The sequence below is a fragment of the Mustelus asterias genome, chromosome 21 (genome assembly GCF_964213995.1).
Source record: "Mustelus asterias chromosome 21, sMusAst1.hap1.1, whole genome shotgun sequence".
Lineage (NCBI taxonomy): Eukaryota > Metazoa > Chordata > Chondrichthyes > Carcharhiniformes > Triakidae > Mustelus > Mustelus asterias.
Window position 1 is genome coordinate 8,137,621 of NC_135821.1, and position 25,377 is coordinate 8,162,997.

At 46.1% G+C, this 25,377-nt stretch overlaps 2 protein-coding genes across 28 annotated transcripts in view; both read right to left on the reverse strand.

Moving 5' to 3' along the window:
* Window positions 1-5,130: 5,130 nt before the first annotated feature.
* On the reverse strand, window positions 5,131-8,703 carry fmc1 (formation of mitochondrial complex V assembly factor 1). The gene is made up of 2 exons (XM_078237384.1): window positions 8,524-8,703; window positions 5,131-5,534 (listed from the first exon to the last, which is right to left on the reverse strand). The coding sequence occupies exons 1-2, from the start codon at window positions 8,668-8,670 to the stop codon at window positions 5,331-5,333; spliced, it is 351 nt and encodes a 116-aa protein (XP_078093510.1). The 5' UTR covers window positions 8,671-8,703; the 3' UTR covers window positions 5,131-5,330.
* Window positions 8,704-12,412: 3,709 nt separating this feature from the next.
* The window catches only part of LOC144509076 (RNA binding protein fox-1 homolog 2-like), a 295,347-nt gene continuing 282,382 nt past the window's right edge, over window positions 12,413-25,377 (reverse strand). For 26 of the 27 annotated variants that reach the window (XR_013500391.1, XR_013500389.1, XR_013500390.1 and 23 more), the window contains 2 exons: window positions 22,778-22,850; window positions 12,413-15,723 (listed from right to left, as the gene is read on the reverse strand). Coding sequence is in view for 23 of the 27 variants with exons in the window: in XM_078237394.1 (XP_078093520.1) it covers window positions 15,597-15,723; window positions 22,778-22,850 (200 nt within the window). In the remaining 4 variants the exon portion in view is untranslated. Of the gene's footprint in view, window positions 15,724-22,777; window positions 22,851-25,377 lie in introns of those variants that run through there. The other variant, XR_013500392.1, reaches the window with a different exon arrangement.

The window sequence follows — 25,377 nt, forward strand, 5'->3', positions numbered from 1 at the left end:
CACTAATTACCCCAATATTGTTGGATGCATCTTACCTGCCCTATTACTTATTATCTTCAAGTACAGCCACCTACCTAATATCCTCTCTTGATCAATTTTTAGCCCACCCAGTTTCTTAGCTATCTCCTATTTCACTATGAACATAGAACATAGAACAGTACAGAACAGGCCCTTCGGCCCACGATGTCGTGCTGAGCTTTATCTGAAACCAAGATCAAGCTATCCCACTCCCTATCATCCTGCTGTGCTTCATGTGCCTATCCAATAACCGCTTAAATGTTCCTAAAGTGTCTGACTCCACTATCACTGCAGGCAGTCCATTCCACACCCCAACCACTCTCTGCGTAAAGAACCTACCTCTGATATCCTTCCTACATCTTCCACCATGAACCCTATAGTTATGCCCCCTTGTAATAGCTCCATCCACCCGAGGAAATAGTCTTTGAACGTTCACTCTATCTATCCCCTTCATCATTTTATAAACCTCTATTAAGTCTCCCCTCAGCCTCCTCCGCTCCAGAGAGAACAGCCCTAGCTCCCTCAACCTTTCCTCATAAGACCTACCCTCCAAATCAGGCAGCATCCTGGTAAATCTCCTCTGCACTCTTTCCAGTGCTTCCACATCCTTCTTATAGTGAGGTGACCAGAACTGCACACAATATTCCAAATGTGGTCTCACCAAGGTCCTGTACAGTTGCAGCATAACCCCACGGCTCTTAAACTCCAACCCCCTGTTAATAAAAGCTAACACACTATAGGCCTTCTTCATAGCTCTATCCACTTGAGTGGCAACCTTTAGAGATCTGTGGATATGGACCCCAAGGTCTCTCTGTTCCTCCACAGTCTTCAGAACCCTACCTTTGACCCTGTAATCCGCATTTAAATTAGTCCTACCAGAATGAATCACCTCACATTTATCAGGGTTAAACTCCATTTGCCATTTTTCAGCCCAGCTTTGCATCCTATCTATGTCTCTTTGCAGCCTACAACAGCCCTCCACCTCATCCACTGCTCCACCAATCTTGGTGTCATCAGCAAATTTACTGATCCACCCTTCAGCCCCCTCCTCTAAGTCATTAATAAGAATCACAAAGAGCAGAGGACCAAGCACTGATCCCTGTGGCACTCCGCTAGCAACCTGCCTCCAGTCTTGGGCAGCATCTTCCTTGGTAAAGACAGATACAAACTATTCATTTGGAATCGCAGCCATCCCCTCCACTAGGTCCCGAATTAATTCACTCCTTTTACCACCATTTGACTATTTATATATCTGTAGAAAATTCCCTTTTATGTTAACGGCCAGTCTGTCTCATGCTCTCACTTATTTTATTTGCTTTTTCACTTCTCCTCTGAACAGTTGCTTGATATTACCGAGCTTGAATATTGCCGAAAAAAAGATTTGCTCTCAAAACTTTTTGTCTTTAACTCGATGGGACAGACGCAAGGACAGCAAGTTTGAAAGTGAGCGAGTGGGAGATCAGACACACAGGCCCTGGTGTCTGATCTCCCACTCCCAGTGACTGACAGATTGTATCAAACAGCACGCTCACAAAAGGCAAAACTCAGAACATAATGTCTAATATTAGAAGTGTTTTGTGATTGTTCAACAGCCCCCGAGTGTGCTGAGAATCACTTTAAGATGATCAATCTGGCTCACGATGTGGCTCATTGTGAAGGCCACACATATTCCTAAATAGGGACCTGCCCTCTGCAAGCAAAAGGAACATGTCCAAGCATTGCACCATTTCTGGATTAATCCAAACCCAGGGGACGATTATTCCCTGCTGCATTCTCCATGAAACAATTGGCACTCTCTCTGCATATGAAGGGCCTGTTTCCTGTGCTGTACTGTTCTTTGTTCTTTGTTCATATTTCTTCTGTGCGCAGCCTGGATTATGATGTGTAGCTCCTGTCCGAGGGCTTGTGGGGCCTTTGTGTCTCCTTGCAGTTATTGCCCATCTTGTACCAGGACGTGATCAAAGTCTGACACATGGCTGCCTCGCACCGCAGCCCTCCCGTCAAGATTACTGGTTATCGTAAGGGAGCTGCAGCTCAGGAATCTGTACCTCCGCCAATACCATGGCTGGAGCAGGGAGGGGCTGTGCCCACTGGGCTGACCAGGATTGGGAACGTGCTGGGTGGCGGAGGATTGGGTTTGCTGACCACTTTTGAACTGGTGGGTCAGTGGATGCCACCCATGACCTTCAAACGGCCGCGCTCACCCCCGAACGCACACGTGGTCTTGAGGACGCGTGTGATCTTCCCATTGGCTCCAAGCCCCAATCCTCCCTTGGTCTGCACAGTGGCACAATGTTAGCTCTGCTCCCTCACAGCACCAGGGAGCCAGCTTCAATTCAACCCTGATGTCCCTGAGTCTGTGTGGGTTTCTTCTGAGTGCTCCAGTTTCCTCCCACAGTTCAAATATGTGTTGTTCCTACATATATAGAATCCCTACAGTGCAGAGGAGGCCATTTGGCTCATTGTGACTGCACCAACTCTCGCAGGAGTGTCCTCCGTGCCTTTTTTGCACTGTGCAGAGGGGTCTCCTATATGGGATGCTGCTGAACACCCTTCATGTCCTGTCTTCACCGCCAACCCTGCCTTGTAGCCGTTCGGTGGTGGAAGACCCTGGTGGAGGGATCTCTATGAGGTAGGCCTCTCTTTTACCATTGGGGAGCTGGAGTGGAGAGTCTTGCATGCAGCTGTATCTTACAGGCGATGTGTCGGTTCACAGACTCCCAAGATCCTTCCCCGTTTTGCAGCCTTGCGGAGTCTGTGAACCAAGTAGTTGTTAATGGTTATAGGTTGCTCTCCCTCTAATTTTCCTAAAAACCTTTTACTAAAGTCTTGTTTGCATCCCAGTCCCTCGCTCCTGATCTTTGGGCACCTAGTGAGGAGAGGGGCAGAGAGGATAACCTCCTTGTGAACCTGCTTCTAAGCCTGGCCAAGCTTGCCATCAACACATCCAGGCAGCAGGTGATCGAGGGGGGAGGGGGTCATCCAGCCTGACCCTCTGCCCCTATACTGCAGCCTGGTGTCCTTACAGAGGGAGCATGTGGTGCCTGCCAGTGTGATCAAGGTCTACTTTACCCGGTTGGCACTGCAGGGACTGGGATGTTTTATCAACCTCTTTAGTTTTAATGTTTGAAGTTTGAGATTTGTTTTTGTTTGAAGTGCTGCTCATTTAGTTTGTCCCTTAACCTGCTTATTGGCTTGTTTAAAATGGGATAAATTGTTGCTCCCTTTGAAATTTGGCATTCTTGTGTCTATCCCAATGAATGTGATGCAAGAAGCTTTGAGAGCAGGTCGTACCCTCTGAACCTTCTCAATTCTGCCTGGCTCCCAGTGATATTATCACAACACCCACTCGCCTGAGGAAGGAGCAGCGCTCCGAAAGCTTGTGATTCCTAATAAACCTGTTGGACTTTAACCTGGTGTTGTGAGACTTCTTAATGTGCTTACTCCAGTCCAACGCCGACATCATCACATCAATGATATTATCCAGCTGATTACTGCCCATCTTGCTCTCTTCCTCTTTTATCATCCAGGATTTGTTTACCTGACCTTTTTCTCTTTGGGAGTTGACCTTTACTGGCCCTCAGCTATCTCCTTTTTACAGACAGCCCATTGTTCTGTTCCAGTTTTGTCTTCCAGTCTTTGATTCCAATATATTTGGGCCAAATCCATTCTCACCCTAACACTACATTCTGCACCCTCTCCTTTCCTTCTCCCCTTTGCACTCTATGAACGGTGTGCTTTGTCTGTACAGCGCTCCAAGAAACAATCCTTTTCACTGTATCCCAATACGTGACAATAATAAATCAAATTTAAGTTGGCTTTCCCACCACAAGTTATTCTTCCTATAAATTGCTCCTTCTCCTTTTCCACAGTCAATCTAACCCTCGCCGTCACCGAGTCCTAAATGTCCATAATTTCAAATGTGATTTCTGTTGGATTCTTTGGGCTAAGGAATTTAATTACCGCACTAGCTTAAACTGGAAATGTTGAGCTCTCCTTGGTACAGCTCGCTCCTTTACAAAACCTCAGCCATCACTTCTCAAAAAAACATTGCAAATTACCACTGCCCTTTCAACATGTTGTGATGTCCCAAATCCTTTAATGTAACTTCTCTTTCTTCGTTCCCGGGATGTGAGCATCGCTGGTTAGGCCAACATTTATTACCCATCCCTAATTGCCCTTGAGAAGGTGGTGGTGAGCTGCCTTCTTCAACTGCTTCAGTCCCTGTGGTGTAGGTACACCCACAGTGCTGTTATGGAAGGAGTTCTAGGATTTTGACCCAGTGACAGTGAAGGAATGGCCGATATATTTCCAAGTCAGGATGGTGAGTGACTTGGAGGGTAAATTGCAGGCGATAGAGTTCCCATGTGTCTGCTGCCCTTGTTCCTCTAGGTACTAAAGTTCACAGGTTTGGAAGGTGCTATCGAAGGAGCCTTGGTGAGTTGCTGCAGTGCATCTTGTAAACGGTACACACGGCTGCCACTGTTCACCGATAGTGGAGGGAGTGGATATTAGTGGAAGGGACAGCAATCAAGTGGGGCTGCTTTGTCCTGGATGGTGTCGAACTTCTTGAGTGTTGGAGCTGCACCCATCCAGGCAAGTGGGGAGTATTCCATCACACTCCTGACTTGTGCCTTGGTGTTAGACAGGCTTTGGAGAGTCAGGAGGTGAGTTACTCCCTACAGAATTCCCGTCCTCTGACCTGCTCTTGTATCCAGTTTTCAGTCTCTCTGATCAGGTTTTGGTTCCTGGTTCAGCACTGAAATGGTTCTAACTAGTCTCGAATGGTAACTTCTAGCACCCAAGGCTTTGGCCCATTCCTCATCCCATTGAACAGATTTAAGGTCGGGGCAGGAGGTTTAGAGGGGATTTGAGGAAAAATGTTTTCACCCAGAGGATGGTGGGAATCTGGAACTCGCTGCCTGAAAGGGTGGGAGAGGCAGGAACCCTCACAACATTGAAGAAGCATTTAGATGAGCATTTGAAATGCCACAGCACACACAGCTACGGATCAAGAGCCCAGGCCTCAAAAGCACGGCAGAAATTACGCATTTCAGCCTCCCAGTCCTCATATCCAACACTGTTTAAACAATAAGTAGCTGTGTCACAAACTGGGTTTAATTGGAGTCTGTTTTTAATTACTTCATAAACTGTTGAGAAACTGAAAGCTCCACAAGAAACCTCGGGGGTTACAGCTACTTTGTCAGTTAATAAGACCGTCAGACAAACGACAATAACATGTTGATGAACAGGGTGCGCTGCAGAAACTGGACGGCACGGAACAACGTGGCAACAGATTTCAGCGAGGCTTCTCATTTCTCCCATCCTTTGCCTCCAGGTTGCTGTGGCAGTTTGAGTCCAACAAGCTGTGCCACTTCATGGGGTGACCGTTCTCCCTTGCTGTGGTACTCCTGGTGCAGTGCTAGGTGTTGGCGGACACTCTGCAGCAAGCACATGTAGGTGGATGCCTGGTGATATAGTTCATGTTGGGCACGGCACAACTTCTCACTGGTAACCTGTACCGAGCCAGAGTGAGCAGCCAGTTAATAACATTATTCAGAAAATTCTCACCACAAACCCCTTGGCAGAAATTTCATTCCACACAATCAGTAAGATCGGGCTAGTTGTTTGCAGTACAATCCTGTCTGACAAACAAACTTCAGAAATAACAGGCACCAAAAGAAAGGCTGATCTGATCTGTGTTTCACCAGAACAAGACACAGTATTTGAAGGGACGGGGCCAGTTATACCTTCAGCAGTAAATTCCTACCCACCATGGCAGCTGGATAATATATGGAATAATGTTACCGTCCATCGTGGGTTTCCTCCGGGTGCTCCGGTTTCCTCCCACAGTCCAAAGATGTGCGGGTGAGGTTGATTGGCTGTGCTAAATTGACCTGTGTCAGGGGATTAGCAGGGTAAATATGTGGGGTTACAGCAATAGGGTCTGAATGGGATTGTTGTCAGTGTAGTCTTGATGGGCCGAATGGCCTCCTTCTGCACTGTAGGGATTCTATGTTCTCCCTGTTATCTGCTTGGGTTTCCTCTGGGTGCTCCCGTTTCCTCCAACACTACAAAGATGTGTGGGTTAGGTGGATTGGCCATGCTAAATTGCCCCTTATTGTCGGGGGGTTAGCAGGGTAAACAAATGGGGTTACAGGACAGACAGGGCATGGGTGGGATTGTTGTCGGTGTAGGCTTGATGTGCCAAATGGCCTTCTTCTGCACTTGTAGGGATTCAATGCTTTTCTTCACTCTGTGAAGCAACTGTATGAGTGGAAGTTGCTGCAGCTCCTCAAAACTGCTGCTTTTTAAACCCAGTAAGAAGCCTCACAACATCAGGTTAAAGTCCAACAGGTTTATTTGGCAGCACAAGCTTTCGGAGTCTCAAGCTCCTTCATCAGGTGAGTGAGGACTTGTGTTCACAAACAGGGCATATAAAGACACAAACTCAATTTACAAGATAATGGTTGGAATGCGAGTCTTTACAGGTAATCAAGTCTTAAAAGTACAGACAATGGGAGTGGAGAGAGGGCCAGGACAGTTAGTGAGATTTTGCAAGCCCAGGCAAGCCGTGGGGGTTACAGATAGTGTGACATGAACCCAAGATCCCGGTTGAGGCCGTCCTCATGTGTGCGGAACTTGGCTATCAGTCTCTGCTCAGTGATTCTGTGTTGTCGTGTGTTGCGAAGGCCGCCTTGGAGAACGCTTACCCGAAGATCAGAGGCTGAATGCCCGTGACTGCTGAAGTGTTCCCCGACTGGAAGGGAACACTCCTGCCTGGTGATTGTCGAGCGGTGTTCATTCATTCGTTGTCGTAGCGTCTGCATGGTCTCCCCAATGTACTATGCCTCGGGACATCCTTTCCTGCAGCGTATCAGGTAGACAACATTGGCCGAGTCGCAAGAGTATGTACCGTGTACCTGGTGGATGGTGTTCTCACGTGAGATGATGGCATCCGTGTCGATGATCCGGCATGTCTTGCAGAGGTTGCTGTGGCAGGGTTATTTGGTGCCGTGGTCACTGTTCTGAAGGCTGGGTAGTTTGCTGCGGACAATGGTCTGTTTGAGGTTGTGCGGTTGTTTGAAGGCAAGAGGTGGGGGTGTGGAGATGGCCTTGGTAAGATGTTCGTCTTCATCGATGACATGTTGAAGGCTCTGGAGGAGATGCCGTAGCTTCTCCGCTCCGGGGAAGTACAGGACAACGAAGGGCCACAGCGATGTGCCACAGCGAAAAACCGCACCGACCTCCTCAGAAGACAAACATGGGACACGGCGGACAGAGTACCCTTCGTCGTCCAGTACTTCCCCGGAGCAGAGAAGCTACGACATCTTCTCCGGAGCCTTCAACATGCCATCAATGAAGACGAACACCTCGCCAAGGCCATCCCCACACCCCCACTTCTTGCCTTCAAACAACTGCTCAACCTCAAACAGACCATTGTCCGCAGCAAACTACCCAGCCTTCAGGAGAACAGTGACCACGACACCACACAACCCTGCCACAGCAACCTCTGCAAGACGTGCCGGATCATCGACACGGATGCCATCATCTCACGTGAGAACACCATCCACCAGGTACATGGTACATACTCTTGCGACTCGGCCAATGTTGTCTGCCTGATACGCTGCAGGAAAGGATGTCCCGAGGCATGGTACATTGGGGAGACCATGCAGACGCTACGACAATGGATGAATGAACACCGCTCGACAATCACCAGACAACAGTGTTCCCTTCCAGTCGGGGAACACTTCAGCGGTCACGGGCATTCGGCCTCTGATCTTCGGGTAAGCGTTCTCCAAGGTGGCCTTCACAACACACGACAACGCAGAGTCGCTGAGCAGAAACTGATAGCCAAGTTCCACACACGAGGACAGCCTCAACCGGGATCTTGGGTTCAAGTCACACTATCTGTAACCCCCACGACTTGCCTGGGCTTGCAAAATCTCACTAACTGTCCTGGCTGGAGACAATACACATCTCTTTAACCTGTGCTTAACGCTCTCTCCACTCACATTGTCTGTACTTTTAAGACTTGATTACCTGTAAAGACTTGCAATCCAACCATTATTTTGTAAATTGAGTTTGTGTCTTTATATGCCCTGTTTGTGAACTGAAATCCCACTCACCTGATGAAGGAGCAGCAAGCGCTCCGAAAGCTAGTTGATTTTGCTGCCAAATAAACCTGTTGGACTTTAACCTGGTGTTGTGAGACTCCTTACTGAGTTTACCCCAGTCCAATGCTGGCATCTCCACATCATGGCTCTTTAAACCCTCAGCTCTTTAAAACCTCGGCCCTTTAAAACCTCAGCCCTTTAAGCCTGCAGTGGGAGGTGGGGGTGCGGCTGGCTGGGGTACGAATGGTGGGGGTGATGGTGGGAGTGTAGAGGGGTTATGGTCAGTCTGTGGGGGGGTCAGTGAGGGGTCAGTCTGAGGGACTCAGGCCCCGCCCACACTGGCCCCGCCCACACTGGCCGCTCTGACCCCGCCCCCCCCCGGACTGACCTGATGTCTCCGGAATTGCTCGGTGATGTATTTATAAGCGGCGGATTGCCGGTAGGCGGGTGTCGGCTCTCCGGGGCCCCGGGAAGCTGCTCCGGGCCGCAGCCGCAGCTCCTTCAGAATCCCCCTCAGCAACCGCGCCGCCGCCATCTTGTCCGGCAATCCAACCCAGAGCCGCGATCCGCAGGCAGAGCAATCGATCACTGAGAGAGAGAGCCCGAGCGGCAGCTCCAACTCCGGCCACAGAGTGGCGCTGCCCCCCTCCCCGCCCCCCGATCCGATTAACCCTTTAAACACCCCACTGCTCGAACCCCCCAAATCTGACCTCCTCCACCCCCCGACCGCTTTAACCCCCAAATCTGCCTCTCCCTGACTCCATTAATCCCTTAAACCCCCCACTGCTCTTTAACCCCCCAAATCTGCCCTCCTCCACCCCCGACCGATTTAACCCCCTCCTTAACCCCCCACTGCACTTCACCCCCAAATCTGCCTCTCCCTGACCCCATTAACCCCCTCCCTAACCCCCCACTGCCCTTTAATTCCCCCAAATCTGCCCCTCCTTGACCCCCATTAACCCCTTTAAACTTCTTCCTAAACACCCCACTGCCCTTTAACCTCCCCAAATCTGCCCCTCGTCAACCCCTGATCCCTTAAACCCCTTCCCCAAGCCCCCCACTGCCTTTTAATCCCCCAAATCTGCCCCTCCCTGACCTCATTAACCCCTTAAACCCCCTCCCTAACCCCCTACTGCCCTTTAACCCCCCAAATCCGCCCCTCCCTGACCCCATTAACCCCTTAAACCCCCACTGCCCTTTAACCCCCCAAATCTGCTGTTCCCCGACCCCATTAACCTCTTACATCCCCTCCAAAACCCCCCACTGCCCTTTAAACCCCCCAATCTGCCCCTCCTCAACCTCACCGACCCCTTTAACCCCCTCCCTAAACTCCCACTGCTCTTTAACCCTCCCGACAGCCCTATAAACTCCTCTCCCCACCACTATCCCACAGCCCTTTAACCCCCCCCCCCTTCCTGAACCCCTTCTGCAAGGCTTTTAAACATATCCCTGTCCCACATTTCTGAAGCCTCCTCCCAAAATCTCTTTCCCCCCCCCCCTCCTCCTTTCTTTTAGCTCCTGCCATCCTCTCATTCAGCAGCTGTACTGGTATTACATAGAAACATAGAAAACTACAGCACAAAACAGGCCCTTCGGCCCCACAAGTTGTGCCGAACATATCCCTACCTTTTAGGCCTACCTATAACCCTCCATCCTATTAAGTCCCATGTACTCATCCAGGAGTCTCTTAAAAGACCCTGAGTTTGCCTCCACCACCACTGACGGCAGCCGATTCCACTCGCCCACCACCCTCTGTGTGAAAAACTTCCCCCTAACATTTCCCCAGTACCTACCCCCCAGCACCTTAAACCTGTGTCCTCTCATAGCAGCCATTTCCACCATGGGAAAAAGCCTCAGAGTTCACCCGATCTATGCCTCTCACCATCTTATATACCTCTATTAGGTCTCCTCTCATCCTACGTCTCTCCAAGGAGAAAAGACCGAGCTCCCTCAGCCTATCCTCATAAGGCATGCCACTCAATCCAGGCAACATCCTTGTAAATCTCCTCTGCACCCTTTCAATCTTTTCCACATCCTTCCTGTAATGAGGCGACCAGAACTGAGCACAGTACTCCAAGTGGGGTCTGACGAGGGTCTTATATAGCTGCATCATTATCCCCGGACTCCTAAACTCAATCCCTCGATTGATAAAAGGCCAGCACACCATACGCCTTCTTATCCACCTGCGGGGCCGATTTTAGAGTCCTATGGACCCGGACCCCAAGGTCCTTCTGATCCTCTACCGTATTCTTGGGTTTCATTTCATGTTTCCCAATATTGAGGGGATTTTTTTGTGGAAATCATGTTACTTTGTTAAAATATGTCAGTGCTCCTTATTTAGCTTAATCTACATCAAATTCAGAGTTTTATCAGTTTAAACATTTCCACAAGATTTTCACTCAATTAAACTTGATTTTGCTGTTCCGGCCAATATTTAACCCTCAATTAAAATCAGATAGTCAGGTAATGTGTTGCATCACTTTGTGGAAAGTTGTTTTGTGCAAATTAACAATAACTTTATTACATTTCAACAGTGACTAAATGTCAAACATTTCGTTGGCTGTGAAGCACTTTGAGACATGCTATAAAAAACCTCGTTAGCGTAGGTTGAGAAAGTGGTTCAGAAGGAATACAGAATCCTTAGTTTTATAAACAGAAGCAGAAATATAGACAAACAAGGTATGGTGAACCTTTGTAGAATATTAGTTTGGCATCAAGTTGAGCAGGGTGTTCAATTCCGGACACCAAAATTCTGGAAGGATGTGATGGCATTAGAAAGGGTGTCGTAAAGATTTACAAGAATGGTTTCGGGAATGAGGGACATCAGTTATGAGGACAGATTAGAGGGGCTGTTCTCCTTGGAGAATATTTGGCCCAGGTGTTCAAACTGGAGGTGTCTGAAGAAAGTCAATAGGGAGCAACTGTTCCCACTGGCAGAAAAGTCAAAAACACAAGGACACCCATTTAAGGAGATTGGCAAATAACCAAAGTCTTATCATGAACAGGCGGGATATAGAGGGATACAGGTGGTTGGTCTAGGTAGGACGTGATTGGAGCAGGCTTGGTGGGCCGAAGGGCCTGTTCCTGTTCTTTGTTGACACGAGGAAAGAAGCTTTTACCCAGCAAGTGGTTAGGTTCTGGAATGTACTGCCTGAGTGTGTGGTGCAGAAAGGTTCAATTGTAGCTTTAAAAGGGAATAAGGTACATTTCTGAAGAATTGCAGGGTTATGGGGAAACACAGAGATTGGGACTAGCTGAGTAGCTGCTGCATGAACCATTCCATGATTCTAACTTGTTTTCCCAGCTTTCTTTGCATCAGCAAATCTGGCACAAAGGACCCAGTCCCTTCACTCAAGCCATTAATATGGCCCAGCATTGATCCCTATTGGATCCCACTAGTTAGTGTTAACCTGAAAGTGACCTGTTATCCGAACTTCCTGTTTTTCATCAGTTATCCATGTTAATATTAATACACCATGAGGTCTTATTGGGTGGAATCTTCCAAGTCCCATTGGGCAGACTTTATAATGGAACTGGGAGGAATTTCACAGTTGGATGAGTCAATGTATTCTCTCTGGACCACCTTCAGAGGTTGATTATCCATCTGGCAGCAGAGAGTCATCAATGTGTGTAATTAAATTGTGGGCTGATGCAGGGATCCTCCCAATGGCAGCTGGGCCTGCGCACTGAGGGTCAAAGTGGCTGGTCAGTGGCTGGCCTGCGGGGCAACACGAGGCCTCCGACACTATCCTCCTTCCATTGGGGGACCACAGCCATCGGTAGCCACACCTGCCTTCCTGTGCAGGGTTACCCCTCCATGTTATTAATTTCAGGAGGCACTTTAAGATGGAGATGTTCATGTGCTGCTCTCTTCACCACCAACCCCCCCCCCCCCCCCCCCCCAGCCACCTGAGTGTGCCAATGCACATACCATTTGGTGGAGCTGATGCCTTTGCAATGCTACAGGCCCTCCTGCAGCCACGGGGACCTACACAACACCCACTCTTATCCGGAATTGAATAGCAGGCACAAAGACTACCTCTAAAATGAACCCGACCAGCCGTCATTTCTTAAAGTGCATTATATTCTGCCCACCTTGAGCAGTGACCTTTTATGAGGCAGCTTATCGGATGCCTTTGGAAATCCAAATCTACACTTTGGTACAACGAAGATATTGAGCTTCCTGAATGAACAAAGGATGCCACAGTTCATTTCTTATCCTGATTAGAACAAATCCAGTAACAATCCAGATCACACAAACACATGCAGAGTCTTGCTGTGTTCTCACCATTTTTGTTTTATTTTAAAAACAGTGCTTTATTACTGTTAGGAAGGTAGTCCCCTTCCTTCGAGTTTATAAAAGCCAGCAACAAGATCAATAATTTATACATGGGAAGTAATACAAAAGGAATAATAGTCCATGTCCTATCTACTTAACATTCATGATTATATCTAATTATAACCCAATGAATACTGCTCGGTGATGAAGCTACTATACGATATATCATACCTTCCAGGGAAACGTTCACAAAACAAAGGCGAATCAGGGTCAGGACAGTGTTGATGCTAGTTATCTAGGAAGATTAAATACCACCTGCGCATGGTTTTTCAATTCTCTTTAGTGTTTCTCCTATTTTATTCCCTTTCCACGACCTGCAGAACAGCACAATTTCTAATTCCCTCACCTCTCCCCTCCTCTCCAAACTGGGAGATCAGATCCTCTCTCTGGCTGGTGTGGAGGAAGAATCTATTCTGGAAGTTTGGAATTGCTCTGGTATTTAGGGGGAGGGTGTGTGGGGAAGTGAGCACTAGAATGAACTGTTTTTACAAGTAAATGGAAAAAAATAAATGGTGTTTTTTTTTTAAAAAAAGGCTGAACATTTAAATGATTCAAGTATCAGCATTGGCCATGACACAGTGGTAGCGTCTCCTAGTCACTGACACCCAAGAGTGAGAGTTCCTATTCCAGTCGGGATACAGCCATAAGCTGTACATGGGCACTGTCCGAAAAAGCACCACACACACACACACACCCACACACACAAACACAAAACAAATAAAACAAATAAAACTCGTCAGTCCCACAGAACCTGACCTGATGGACGGGGCTGTTGGACATTTACCCAACAGCAAGTGTTGACTGAACTCAGCCAGTTCCTGCTAGAAGCAGGATTATTTTTATCCAAAAAGAGTGTTCTAATCTGAAATTGTTCCCTCCAAAGATTCTGACTATTCTACAGCTGTTATGATGCTCTTACAAAGCAGAAAATAAATCAAGTAAAGAGAATAATTGCTGCGAGAATATTACCAATGGGTTATTTGGCAGTCAGTGGAGTAGAGTGCAGCTGTAGTGCTAAGTTACTAAAACGTCCGCTGGTATAATATAAAAGTGAATCTAAGTAAAAGAATGTGATTTATAGTCATAGGAATGAAAGTGATTATTGAACCCGGTGTGACGCAGGACAACCCCTCTCACTAATACAAGCCGCCTGTGGCTTCTAAAGTTTTCCTTCCTCTATATTAACATTTTACATGCGAGACTAGTCTAACAGGAGCACTACTAGGAGATGCCGTCAAGCGCCACACCAAATCCCCATTTTGAATTCCTTCCTCTGTGATGAGACGTTTCTGTGAATGTTTCCCCATTACAATGACAACTAAAATATTTTATATACAAAAAAAAACATAATTGTCATAGAGCGACAAACCACGCTTTGGCTTGCAAAAACAATATCATAATTTAAGGGCGGCAGTGTGGTATCTACAACTAGTGTCCCTTTTTCTTTAAACAGCTTACTAAGTCGGTGCAGCACACACCAGCTTGCTGGATACTGCATGATCAGAAGCTCTGGCAGCAACTGCACTTGTCCTAAACATGAAAGTGCACTTCTCTTTCAATCCACGCCTCCCAGCACAGGGATATAAACGGGTCTTGAAAACAAGAGAGCAGTGCCCCAGGAACACTGGTGCAGAACAGAAATGTCTGGGCCAGCCCTGAGCCCGCACAATAAACCATTAGCTTCAGCTCGAGCTACAACCTCAATGAGTGAATTTAGCTCTCTCTCATACCTGCTCAACTTTGAACTTTAAAAAAAAATTGACGCATCTGAAATGGCATCGTGAATGCCTCTAAAATATTTGCCAACATAGTGTGGAACTCATGTCTTTTTACAAGATAAACTGGGTGACTGACTATCCTCCAAAATCGTTGCTGAGAATAGCTTGCAACTATTAAACTACCTATCCCTCCCTCCCTCCCAACAATTCACACCCTTCTTCCTTTTACACTTGATAGTCGGGGCCAGGCCCATCTTCCTCGTTAGCCAGATGACCATTTTCTGTGCAGCATCCCCATTTGCCGATTTTGTTACTCCCCGAAAGAGGTAAACGAAACGAAAACTACAAACAAAAAGCAGCCAAAACCTGCACTAATGATTCGGGCTGACAAAGTGGCTGAATAAAAAAGCCACCAGTTTTCAAATTGTAAGCCTGCTGAATGCAAGGATGTAAAGCCAATCGGCGCACATCCTGGGTTACATTAAAAAAAGGTTGGGATACAAATGAATTGGATAATATAACGTGCACGCTAATACTAGGACTGATGCAATTGAAACATGCATGCATTTAGTGCCTACACTTCTGGACTGTATCTCTTAACGGTACTAACTAAAGCAGTTCCAATTACATCAGGAGGGTTGTGACCTGCTTGTGGATTTGCTCGGCAAATCTACAGGGATTCTAATGCATTTTATCAATTATCTTAAAAGCAAATTTGTTCAGGTAAATTTACATCAGTGTGGGGGGAGGGGGTCTGGAACGCATCATTCAAAGGAAAAAACTTCATGATGCATTCACTTTGCAGTTTGATTGTAATTTTTTTTTGGCTGTTGTTGTTTAGCAGGCTAACCAACTCTGGGAACGCTCAACAGCTGAAAGCTGCTGCTCTCCTCACTATAAAAGCAAAGCACAACGCAAACTGGCTCCATCAACTTACACACGGATCAATTTCCATCTCCCAGCCCTTCCCCATTCTGCACTGACCCACCTTCGGTGACAAAATCCTGCACCATTCCCAGAGTCTCTGCGAATCTCGGTTATTGCAATCCTTTGTTGCTGATGTTCCACACATGCAGTACCTGGGACCAGCTTCCAACGGGCACCCAATTTCACTTTTGGCTTTCACTAACTTGTTTTTGTAACTAACATTTTTAGTTTCTTCTGATTCTCCTTTTGTCGGATGAAGCTGATTTCATAAATGTCACTACACACACAAAGAAATGCACTTTTATATCACAGTTAAAAACTGTTTGCACAATCTTTGGAACAAAAAAAATGAAGGCAGAAACATAAGGAAAAAAATACATGTTTAGAAGAACGTAATGAGGTATAAAAAAGTAGGTCTCTCTCTCTCTCGTGTAATGATTTCCTCGCTTTCTTGTGTTTTTTTTTCATGTTGAGTTGCTATAAAGTTCCACTACTTGTAATATTGCAACACCCAGGCCTTGGGAAGGGACTGTTCCCACTGCAGGAGTTCACATCACTTTTAGTAGGGAGCGAAACGGCTGTATCCACCTCGGTATAAACTAGCCTGGAAAAGGAAAATAAGAATCAGTAAAGCAAAGTAAATGTCTACAATTCCTTCTTTTTCTTCTGAAGCAACTGACTGTTGCTGACCTGAGGCTTGTGTGTCAGATAGGTACTGGCAGTACGAATCCTCGCTGACCTGTCCCTAACCTGCCAAAAATCCAGGGATGGGGAGGCTGATTACAATATCTCTCCAAATGTTCCAAATAGAATCAACCAACACAACACAGATAATAGATCTAACCGCAGCAACTCACTGACTAATTGGATAAGCTATTGAATTAACATATCTGCAGCAAATTAGGGAACAAACCATCAAACTATCAAACCAAACAAAAGGGAGATGGAAAAAGCTGTTCAGTTGGAAAATGGACTTAGTCTTGGTAAAAAGTGAGTTGCATAGGGTCACGGTATTAAGCTGATTTAGGACCCAGATAATTAACATCAGTATTCCATATAATCACTCCCTCTGCAATGTCTAATTCTGGATATCTGACAGCTCTGATTTCAGAGCTAATGGAATTAAAGTACTGGTGAATTTTGCCACATTTTTTAGTTCCAGAGAGGATCACATTCAGCCACCTTGAGCACCTGCCTATTATCTTCACTCTCTCCTTACCCCTCAGCCAATTTCCTGACTGCATCAGCAATCACCTTCAATTTCAGGGGCTTTAACTTTAGCTGAATCTTTTAAGAGGGATTTTATCAAATGCCTTCCAAAGTCCATGCAACAGCCATAGATAATCCCCGGTCCATTACTTTAGGCACCTCTTCAAAGAACTGAATTGGACCTGTCAGTCATGACCTACCCTATATACACAAATCCATTAACACTCCCTCAACCAGTTGGAAGATTTCAAAATCTTTGGTCACTCTAGTCTTAATTAAAGACTGAAGTAAATTCCCGACAGATATTAGGCTAACTGACCTGTAATCCTAGTTTTGCTCTCAATTTTCAATAGTGGAGTGAACGGTTCCATAATTGACTGAACTTTGGAAGATTAGAGATTGGACACCTTCAATGTTTAAAACCTTGGGTGGAAACTATCTGGTGCTGGGGATTTGTCACTCTGCACTGACAATCATCGTAACTGCTGGGACATAATTCAGCTTGGCTGCCTTTCCCAGTTATGGTAAATGTCCTCTTTTAGTGAAGGTACAAGCTTGTGCTCGAGTGAAGTCTCCCAGCAACATCACGAGTCAGTGTCCCAGAAACTCCCACCTCTATTCCCCAGACCCTGAACTTTAGGTTTTGTTCTTTTTAAAAATATATAAAGTTCAGTGGAACAGAAAAAGGTTTGTGAAAACTGAGTTGGACTTGTGAAGCCTCTTCTGCATCTTGAGCTAGCAGACGCATCTGCCAACCTTCATCTTCACAGTTTCAGTAGAAGAAATATTTATAAACTCTTTGCTGACTTCCCCACTCACTCAGCTCAGACACACTATTTTTGATCATTATAACGATTCCTGTACCAAACAACTTACGCTTTCCTCACTTCACTCTACTCAAGACTGATGGAAGCATTGTGAGTTAAGGGGCCCTGGAAATTATATATACTGAACACATGAAAACATGGGCAGTGTAAATTCTCGCTGCCCACAAGACCCATACGAATAAAGGTCGCTCTCACAGCTCTCCGGCTTGGTTGGTGAGTGGGGGCACAGAGAGGTTTCAAAGAATTACTCCAAAATTACAAATCAACTGCCAACTACAGTTTGGGCTGTATTGGCATAGAGGGGGCTGCTAGCGGGGGAATCTAGTAAGATGCAGAGCTTAACAGCTTGCATTCAACTTGTAAGTTTTTTTTTACAGCTGGCTTGAGTGTACTGTACTTGGAGAAGAGCACAATGATCCCACCCTTCTTCATGAACCTGTGTCTGGGTTAGCAAGCATGCATGTTGGGTGATGACAGGATTACTTGGTTGTAGTGCCTTCCACATTTGAATAGCGTGACGATATTCACTGTCTAAGGTCACATGTCACTGGCCGTTAGAATGTGACAACTTCCCATAAGAACTAGGAGCAGGAGTAGGCCATCTGGCCCCTCCAAGCCTGCTCCACCATTCAATAAGATCATGGCTGATCTTTTTGTGGACTCAGCTCCACTTACCCTCCCGCTCACCATAACCCTTAATTCCTTTACTGTTCAAAAATTTATCTATCCTTGCCTTAAAAACATTCAATGAGGTAGCCTCAACTGCTTCACTGGGCAGGGAATTCCACAGATTTCACAACCCTTTGTGTGAAGAAGTTGCTCCTCAACTCAGTCCTAAATTTGCTTCTCCTTATTTTGAGGCTATGCCCCCTAGTTCTAGTTTCACCTGCCAGTGGAAACAACTTCCCTGCTTCTATCTTATCTATTCCCATAAGATCTCCCCTCATTCTTCTGAATTCCAATGAATATAGCCCCAGTCTACTCAGTCTCTCCTCATAAGCCAACCCTCTCAATTCTGGAATCAACCTAGTGAATCTCCTCTGCACCCCCTCCAGTGCCAGTATATCCTTTCTCAAGTAAGGAGACCAAAACTGTACAGAGTACTCCAGGTGTGGCCTCACCAGCACCTTATACAACTGCAATTTAACCTAGCTGTTTTTAAACTCCATCCCTCTAGCAATGAAGGACAAAATTCCATTTGCCTTCTTAATTACCTGCTGCACCTGCAAACCAACTCCTTGAGATTCCTGCACAAGGACACCCAGGTCCCTCTGCACAGCAGCATGCTGCAATTTTTTACCATTTAAAATATAGAACCAGCACCTTCAGGAGAGGAAGGGAGACAAACTATTTTTTCAGTTACTTACGAGCCGTTCCATTCAGAGAGACCAACTGAGAAGGGTGAATGCAGTGGTGAGCTACCAAAGGTACAAAACTAAAACTGTAATGACCTCTGCAGTAGTGCAGTTCAAAGGGCCCATCTCAATTTCCTGACCTAAGTGCTATTGTTTCAAAAGATTTGCTGATCAAAGGGCTGGGGCAAATGCCGAGAGGAAACTTGCCCCTGAGCTGGTGTCCCCATGTTCAGGAGGGGAATCTCCATTCAGGGCGGCGCTGACACTAAGAAAACTCACAGGGGAAAGGACAGGTAAGAGCCTCGCGTTTCCCAGTCTGAGCCGTGATGCTTCAGATACACAAAATGCTGCATCACCAGCCTGTTCTGTCAGCTTGTGCTGGACCGAGAGACTTTAAATGAAAATGGATAAAGGAATCAATGAAGAATTGATGGACAGACCTGGATAAAGTTTTCAGACCAGCCCTGTTTATTTAGGGGAGGGGGTGGCGGGGGCAGAGAGTGGAGAGAAACAGAAGTAAACACTTTGTTCCAGGCCGACTTATCAATCAGGAGCCCAGAGATCCAATTGAATCTTGAAGTGATGCATTGGCCTATCAGAAACTAATCAATCACTTTAATTGAACTTAGTGCCTGTACGTATGTTCAAGAGATTTGTTGATCAGATAGTCCTGCATGGACATCAACCACACAGATATGCTGAAATTAAAACATTTCTCAAGTTCCCTGATAACACGAGCAGGGAGTGTGTCTGGAGACAGATTCAATTAAGGAGGATGGATGGAGCCCAGGCAGCAGTCACATCAAATTTAAACGATTTCATATACTGATTGTTTATCAACTTGCTGCTTCCTGCAGTGCCAGATCCACAGCAGAAAGCTGTTTGCTTTTATTAATCTAACAGCAACAATAATTTACTCTGCTTCCTCAATTAAGTTTTTAACAAAACTTTCATTTTACGCTGAATTCTCTAAACCTGCATATCTTTGCCTGCTGTGTACGATCCCTGAAGAACGAGAGCAACTGAGCTGCTCTGTGTCACACACAAATATTCACCGACTCTTAACAGAATCAACTCCATAATTCAACACAGCGCTGACCACAAGATTCCAGACTCAATGCCAGCCTGTTTGGTGTTGCTTGGTCTCACAGTCAAGAGGCAGCAGTCAACAACTGGTTCAGTGGCATTGGACTGGAATAGGGAAAAGGGAGCATGGTGTTGGAAAGCAGCAAGGGCTCTGTTTCTGATCGTTATCTAGTGTTCCTTTCAGGAAAGTGCGCATCTCAGTCATCATGAGAACACAATCAAACTCTGTTGTGATGGGTGGCGGCCTCCGCAATCACTCACCATCGAGCCTGACACAGAGATTAACAGGTTGGAAACAAAATCAGAAATACATTACATCGGGCAAAACTGCAGAGGAGGAGACAACGGTGCACTAGTCCGGAGCACAGCACGTTAGTGCATCGAAGCGCTGTGCCACCAGCATCTCAAAGGACAGCACAGATTACTTTGGGTGAAGTAGTTTAGTGATTATGCTGAGTCAGAGGTTGAGAGTTCAAATCTCAGTGCTGCAAAACCAAGTGTCTGACTAATGTCCTTAAGCAAAGGGAACCTATTTCTCTATTTCTCCTAAGTCTGGCCCAATATTTCCTAAAGCTGTCTGACTGTGAGGCAACCCAGAAGTTTCTGACCAGGCTGCACACAAGACAGCTCTTTTTAAGTTACCACATGTTAACTAATGGCCATGCAAAAAATTTAAAGGGATTAGGCACCTAATCCATTCCCATTTAAGATTCCTGTCCCACACCACCAGTTGGGAGAGATCTGAGCCTCTCACCTTTTGCTTCTTATGCTCTGTCTCTCTTTTCTATTTCCTATTTCCAGGTTGGGCGAGTGGGCAAATCAATGGCAGGTGCAGTATAATTTGGATAAACGTGAGGTTATTCACTTTGGAAGCAGAAACAAGGCGGCAGATTACTACCTGAATGGCTGTATATTGGGAGAGGGGAGTGTGCAGAGGGATCTGGGTGTCCTTGTGCACCAGTCACGGAAGGTAAGCATGCAGGTGGTAAAGAAGGCAAATGGCATGTTGGCCTTCATTGCGAGAGGTTTCGAGGACAGGAGCAGGGATGTGTTGTTGCAATTACACAGGGCCTCGGTGAGGCCACACCTAGAGTATTGTGTGCAGTTTTGGTCTCCTTTTCTGAGGAAGGATGTTCTTGCTCTCGAGGGAGTGCAGTGAAGGTTTACCAGGCTGATTCCGGGGATGGCGGGACTGATGTATGAGGAAAGATTGACTGGGTTAGGATTGTTTTTGCTGGAGTTCAGACAAGTGAGGGGGGAATCTCATACAGACTTATAAAATTCTAACAGGACGAGACAGGGTAGATGCAGGGAGGATGTTCCCAATGGTGGGGGGAGTCCAGAACTAGGGGTCACAGTTGAGGATTCAGGGTAGACCATTTAGGACGGAGGTGAGGAGACATTTCTTCACCCAAAGAGTGGTGAGCCTGTAGAATTCATTACCACAGGAAGTAGTTGATGCCAAAACATTGAATGTATTCAAGAGGCGGCTGGATATAGCACTTGGGGCAAATGGGATCAAAGGTTATGGGGGAGAAAGCAGGATTAGGCTATTGAGTTGGATGATCAGCCATGAACGTGATGAATGGTGGAGCAGGCTCGAAGGGCCAAATGGCCTCCTCCTGCTCCTATCTTCTATGTTTCTATGCTCTGTAACATTGCTCTAACTCCCATGCTTCACTTCCTTAAGGTGCACAGCTTCTATTTTGCGGATTACACTATCATATCTTAACTATACACGGCCAAATCCTGAGCAATTCCTCAGGATCCGACAGCAACCACATCCCCTTCTATCCATTCCAATATTGCCTCGACGGAAACCTCGCCTCACGTCACTTACAGTTCCACTCTCAAACTCCCAACTGTTTAGACTCAGGCCTCCCATTCATCAAAATCATTTGCTCGGCTACTCCGTCACTTCCAGTTTGGATGCTTTAGGCCCAGTAAACCCTGTGAGGTGGTGCTCTCCCGGCCTGCCCTGCCCTCCCAGCCCGGCCCTGCCCTCCCAGCTCGGCCCTGCTCTCCCGGCCTGGCTCCCCCTGCCCTGCCCTCTCGCCTGGCTCCCCCTGCCCTCCCAGCCCGGGCCTGCTCTCCCGGCCCGGCCGCCCTCTCCCAGTATACTCACCAACTTCTCTCCCTTCAATGCAAGAGACACAAATGACACGTTTCAAACTTTTCAATCAGGTTTCCAGCCCCACGCAACGATACTGAAAATGCCCTCATCAAGATCACGCCCTCTGTGACTGCGACCATGAGTCTTATCTCACCTCAGCCGTTGCCGATTAGATTTGGCCAAACACAATATCCTTCTCCTTCAATGCCTCTTCTCTGCTGTCCAGGTCACTGGGTATGCTGTCCATAAGACATTCCCACCGTTGTAATTTCACTCAACAATAACAGAAGATGCTGGAAAATCTCAGCAGGCCTGACAGCATCTGTGGAGAGAGAATAGAGCCAACGTTTCGAGTCTGGATGACCCTTCATCAGAGCTCCAACAAGGGGGTCATCCAGACTTGAAACATTGGCTCTATTTTCTCTCCACAGATGCTGTCAGACCCGCTGAGATTTTCCAGCATTTTCTGTTATTACAGATTCCAGCATCTGCAGTATTTTGCTTTTATCTACTAATTCACCCTTCTCTGCACCTGCCTCAGCACATTTGCTGCTGACAAGGTCACTCACGCGATCAACACTGATGAACCTCCCATCTTGTACACTCTGTAAACCCCACCTCATTCTAAACTCTGCTGGACGCGTACCACGTCCCCATTCATCCATCACCTCCAGACTCGCCGACTCTCGCTGCCTTTCAGTCCCCCATCACCTCATCCTGATGTTTAAAACCTTTCTGGACCTTGATCTTCATGATCTCTGTCATTCTTCAGCTCTACATCTCTCTAGATCTCTCCATTCCTCTGACTCTTGTTGTCTTCCCCCCCCTCTCTCTTTGCCCCACTACTGAGAGTTTTGTCTCCAGCCATCAAGGCCTCATGTTCTAGAATTCCCTCCCACTCTCCACCCCTTCTTAAAACCCAACTCTTCTCCCCAAGCTACTGATCACCTGCTGAATATCTCCTCCTGATTTGATTCCCATTTTTGTGAAGTATCCTAGATGTTTTTCTACATTAGGATAAATTAAGTCTGTTGCCATTTAAAAAAATGGATAATAGAGTTTACTTACCACAGCACTAACTCCATAGGTGGGAGCAGGAGTGAGTGTGTGATAGGGGTCTGCAGTATAAACACGTCCATAGCTGCAAACAAAAAACCACATTTGAAATATCAAAGCAGAAATGAAATGAGATCAATGTGTCAGTTCCAGAACAAGGAAAATTAGTTGAGACATATTTGCATCTATTGTACAAAGGCAATCAGATGTTACCCTCCCAGTTCTACCACTCAAGTCATTAGTGCCATGTGCATTCAGCACAATTAATCTAAAAAATGCAAAGCCAGGCAACCTAGCAGGCAATTCTTCCAGGAAAAGAAAAGAGTCTGTGGAAACGACAGTGTGGGTTTTTACTTTGTGAAGGCTTCAAAGAATGCTATGAGTCTTCTGGATCTGTAATCGATCTCTCTCTACATATCAAATGTCCACATACCACTGAAAAGTGAGCCAGTAGCAACTCGCTAAGAATGGAAGGTCTTCTAGCCCTAGATTAATGCCTGCGACCAGCAGTGACCTGCTAAGCTGTAAATCATTCTCGACAGACAGGTCCAAACAATGGTGGTTTGTAAAGGTATGAGAGTTACTTCAAGCAGTTGCTCTGTAGATACTTTCAACCAAGACTCATTTGAAATGTACCCACAAAGTCACAGTTGAATTCAGAGTATTTCTTGGCCAGATGGGATGTGGTAAGAGTAAATAATGCATTCACTCAGGCTTTCCCAACCATTAGAAAGAATTTCCATCATTTTGGGATACATATGCAAATGACAAAAAACTTCCATAATCAACATTCTTTTCCAGCTCCAGAATCAGGAGTAGGTTCGACTAAAGGAAGGAAAATCCAAGACACTGTTATAGGGCAGGATGTTTCATCATCAGTGCCACAACTCATCTTAGCTTCAACTAATTTAGCATCATAGACTTTCCCACTTTACACATTTAGCCACATGAATGGAACGCTTTACAAAACGCCACAAAAAAGCAAATAAGATTTTGGGCTTTTTAATGAAGGTGTGAGCACTGAAGATGGAGACAAGGAAGTCACGATGAACCTTTTGTTTGATTATGCTTCTGTGAAGCACCTTGGTAGATTTTTCCATCTTAAGCACGCTACACAAATCTGAGTTGATATTGAATTTGTGCAAAATGCCGATTAGGCTACAGTTGATGCTTTTGATGCATTTGTGGGCGTCTCAATAAAGGAAGAATAGAATCATTGAAAATATATAGTAAAGGCTAACTACAGTGCCTGGAATAAAGTTTTCAAAATATTACAGATTTTTCCACCAGAACAAGGATAATTAAGGGGGCTATTTCAGCATTAAATTGTTTTGAGGGTAAATGGTGGGTGAAAGATTATTTTCTCCAATTGGTACATCAGTAACCTTCAACAGCACCTTCCAAACCCGCGACCACTGAGAGCGACAAGGGCAGCAGACACATGGGAACATCATATCTGCAAGTTCCCCTCCAAGCCACACATCATCCTGATTCCTTCACTCTAACTGGGTCAAAATCCTGCAACTCTTTTAGGTTTGATTTATTATTGTCACATGTATTGGTATACAGTGAAAAGTATTGTTTCTTGCGCGCTATACAGACAAAGCATACCGTTCATAGAGAAGGAAAGGAGAGAGTGCAGAATGTAGTGTTACAGTCACAGCTAGGGTGTAGAGAAAGATCAACTTAATGCGAGGTAGGTCCATTCAAAAGTCTGACGGCAGCAGGGAAGAAGCTGTTCTTGAGTCGATTGGTACATGTTTTCAGACTTTTGTATCTTTTTCCCGACGGAAGGAGGTGGAATAGAGCTCCCTAACAGCACTGTGGGTGTGCCTACACCACATGGACTGCAGTGGTTCAAACAGGAGGTTCACCACAACTTTCTCAAGTGCAATTAGGGATGGGCAGCAAATGGTGGCCCAGCCAGCGATGCCCACATCCTCAGTAGAAAACGATCAAGAGACAATAGCTCAAGAATAACATAACAGGGGATGTTAAAAGGGTTCCGCCCGCCCCCCCCATCCCACAAAAGATTATCCAACATGAAATATGGCATTCCAGTGGTCCATTAAGGCAAAGTCCATTAAGTCATTGAAAAAGAAATTGGATAAATATTTGAAACAAGTGTATGAAAGACCTTGGAGAAGGGATTAGGACACAAAGCTCCCGTTAAAGTGTTAGCACAGCAGCCTGGGGCTGAACCATCTCCTTTGAGTTGCGATTTACATTATTCCAGCAGGGGCAGCCCTGAAGGAGCAGACTTAAATCACAAGGGATAATGGCAAGATTAAATTATTTTACACAAATGTAAAGGCCAAGAAATGACGGAAAGTTTATTTTAAAACAGCCCCTTTCTGTGACATGGTCCGTGACGTATCAAAATGATGATCTGAAAGGATGGGTGTGCAGAAGGATCATTTAGATCTGAAACATTAACTTTCTTTCTCTCCATAGATGCTACCAGATCTGCTGAGTTTATCCAGACTTTTCTGTTTTTATTTATGATCTGAAAGGAACCCTTTGTCTCCCAGAAATTACTCATGGAGTTTGTAGCATGCAATCAACTTGCAAGTGCTCCTTTTGAGAAAAGCCTTAAGAAATCTTATGTCCAG